The sequence below is a fragment of the Kryptolebias marmoratus genome, linkage group LG11 (assembly GCF_001649575.2).
Source record: "Kryptolebias marmoratus isolate JLee-2015 linkage group LG11, ASM164957v2, whole genome shotgun sequence".
Classification (NCBI taxonomy): Eukaryota; Metazoa; Chordata; class Actinopteri; order Cyprinodontiformes; family Rivulidae; genus Kryptolebias; species Kryptolebias marmoratus.
Genome location: NC_051440.1, coordinates 25,914,490 through 25,915,881, shown reverse-complemented (window position 1 = coordinate 25,915,881; position 1,392 = coordinate 25,914,490). Strand labels below are relative to the sequence as shown.

Below are 1,392 nucleotides of genomic sequence, written 5' to 3'. Positions count from 1 at the left end.
ACGTCCTGCAGTGTAATCATGGAACATAAACGCATCGACAAACACTTTGTGTCTGCAAAACATGTGAGGAGAGCTGCAGACCAGGGACAATCCAGAAATGCTCATGAATGTCAGTTTAGAAGCTGTCAAAGTTCTCAAATAAAGCACCTTTTGTTGGGAATTATCTTACAAAACTAGGAAGTATTTTTGGTTTATATATTAAAAGTTATGTTTTTTTTATTGATTTTAATAAAAAAAAAAATTGCAACTTTTAGGAAAATGCCCCGTGAAATCCTGGAGGGACTGCTTTATGGATCTCCAGCAAGGGAAATTCATGTGATTACACAGACGGGTACAAGGAAAGAAAATACAGTAAATGTAAGAAAGAAGTTCAGGTGTTACTGAAGCAGCTGACTGGCGTTCATCATCCTGACAGGTTGTCATGTTGATGCATTCTTACTCGAGTCAGACGTGTCTGCATGTAGATGAATGACCCTACAGAGGGTGGTTTCCTCCTGTCGTATATCTGACCTGTAGAGACGGTGTTTTTATCTGTCTCTGTCCTCTCAGTGTTCTGGGCACTCTGGCTGCAACCTACCTGACCGTCGCCATCATCGTAAAGTACCACACCCGACCGGCTGTTCCCGTCCACAACACCCCGCTCTTCTCCAGTGGGTACGCATGTCTCCAAACAGTCCGTTTCCCTCGCTAAAGTCAGTATTATGCAATATTTTTGCACAGGCCATGCTGCCTCAGAGTTATGTGGTTAATTCTTATAGATGTGAACAGATTTAATGATTTACTGAAACAACTTAAACTGTTCACAAACACCTTTTATTTCGTAGTAGAAAATAGAATTTCAACTCGATATAAAACCCAGGAAGATGGTGTAACTGTCTTTTTTTTAAGATTACTTTAGACAAACTTGCACTCATTTATTTTTTCAGGTCAAACTTGGTCTCCTTGGTTGTCTGTTCGTGCTAAAAATACATCCTCACTTTTTATTTATGAGCTTCCATTCATGAAATTCATTTTGAATCTGGGCCACCAGAACCGACTCGGTCCTTCAGTTAACCTCATGAGCATCGTCTTACCCTCAGTTACATGTGTGTGAGAAAAGTTCCTAAAAGCAGTTTTTGTGTGTGTGCAGGTTCAGCTCCTGGGCCTCCATGTTCAGCGTCATTCCGACCATCTGCTTTGGTTTCCAGGTGAGCACTGGCGGCGCCAGGGGGGCGCTAGGGGGTGCTGTAGCTCCCCCTGGAAAAGTCATAGCACCCCCGTAGCACCCCCAAGCAAAGGCATAACCGGGGTATGTGTGGGACATGCCCCCCCCCACTTCCCTTATGTATGCCCTATATCCCCCGCACTTTTTCCAGCCATTGCAATTGTTTAATTCGTTGTTAACAGGTGGGG

At 43.5% G+C, this 1,392-nt stretch overlaps 1 protein-coding gene across 2 annotated transcripts in view; it reads left to right on the top strand.

Moving 5' to 3' along the window:
- Positions 1-1,392, top strand: part of slc38a8a (solute carrier family 38 member 8a) — a 10,030-nt gene that overhangs the window by 4,150 nt on the left and 4,488 nt on the right. For both annotated transcript variants that reach the window (XM_025010196.2, XM_017434665.3), the window contains exons 4-5: positions 550-654; positions 1,130-1,187. In XM_025010196.2, coding sequence (XP_024865964.1) covers positions 550-654; positions 1,130-1,187 — 163 coding nt within the window. The remainder of the gene's footprint in view (positions 1-549; positions 655-1,129; positions 1,188-1,392) is intronic.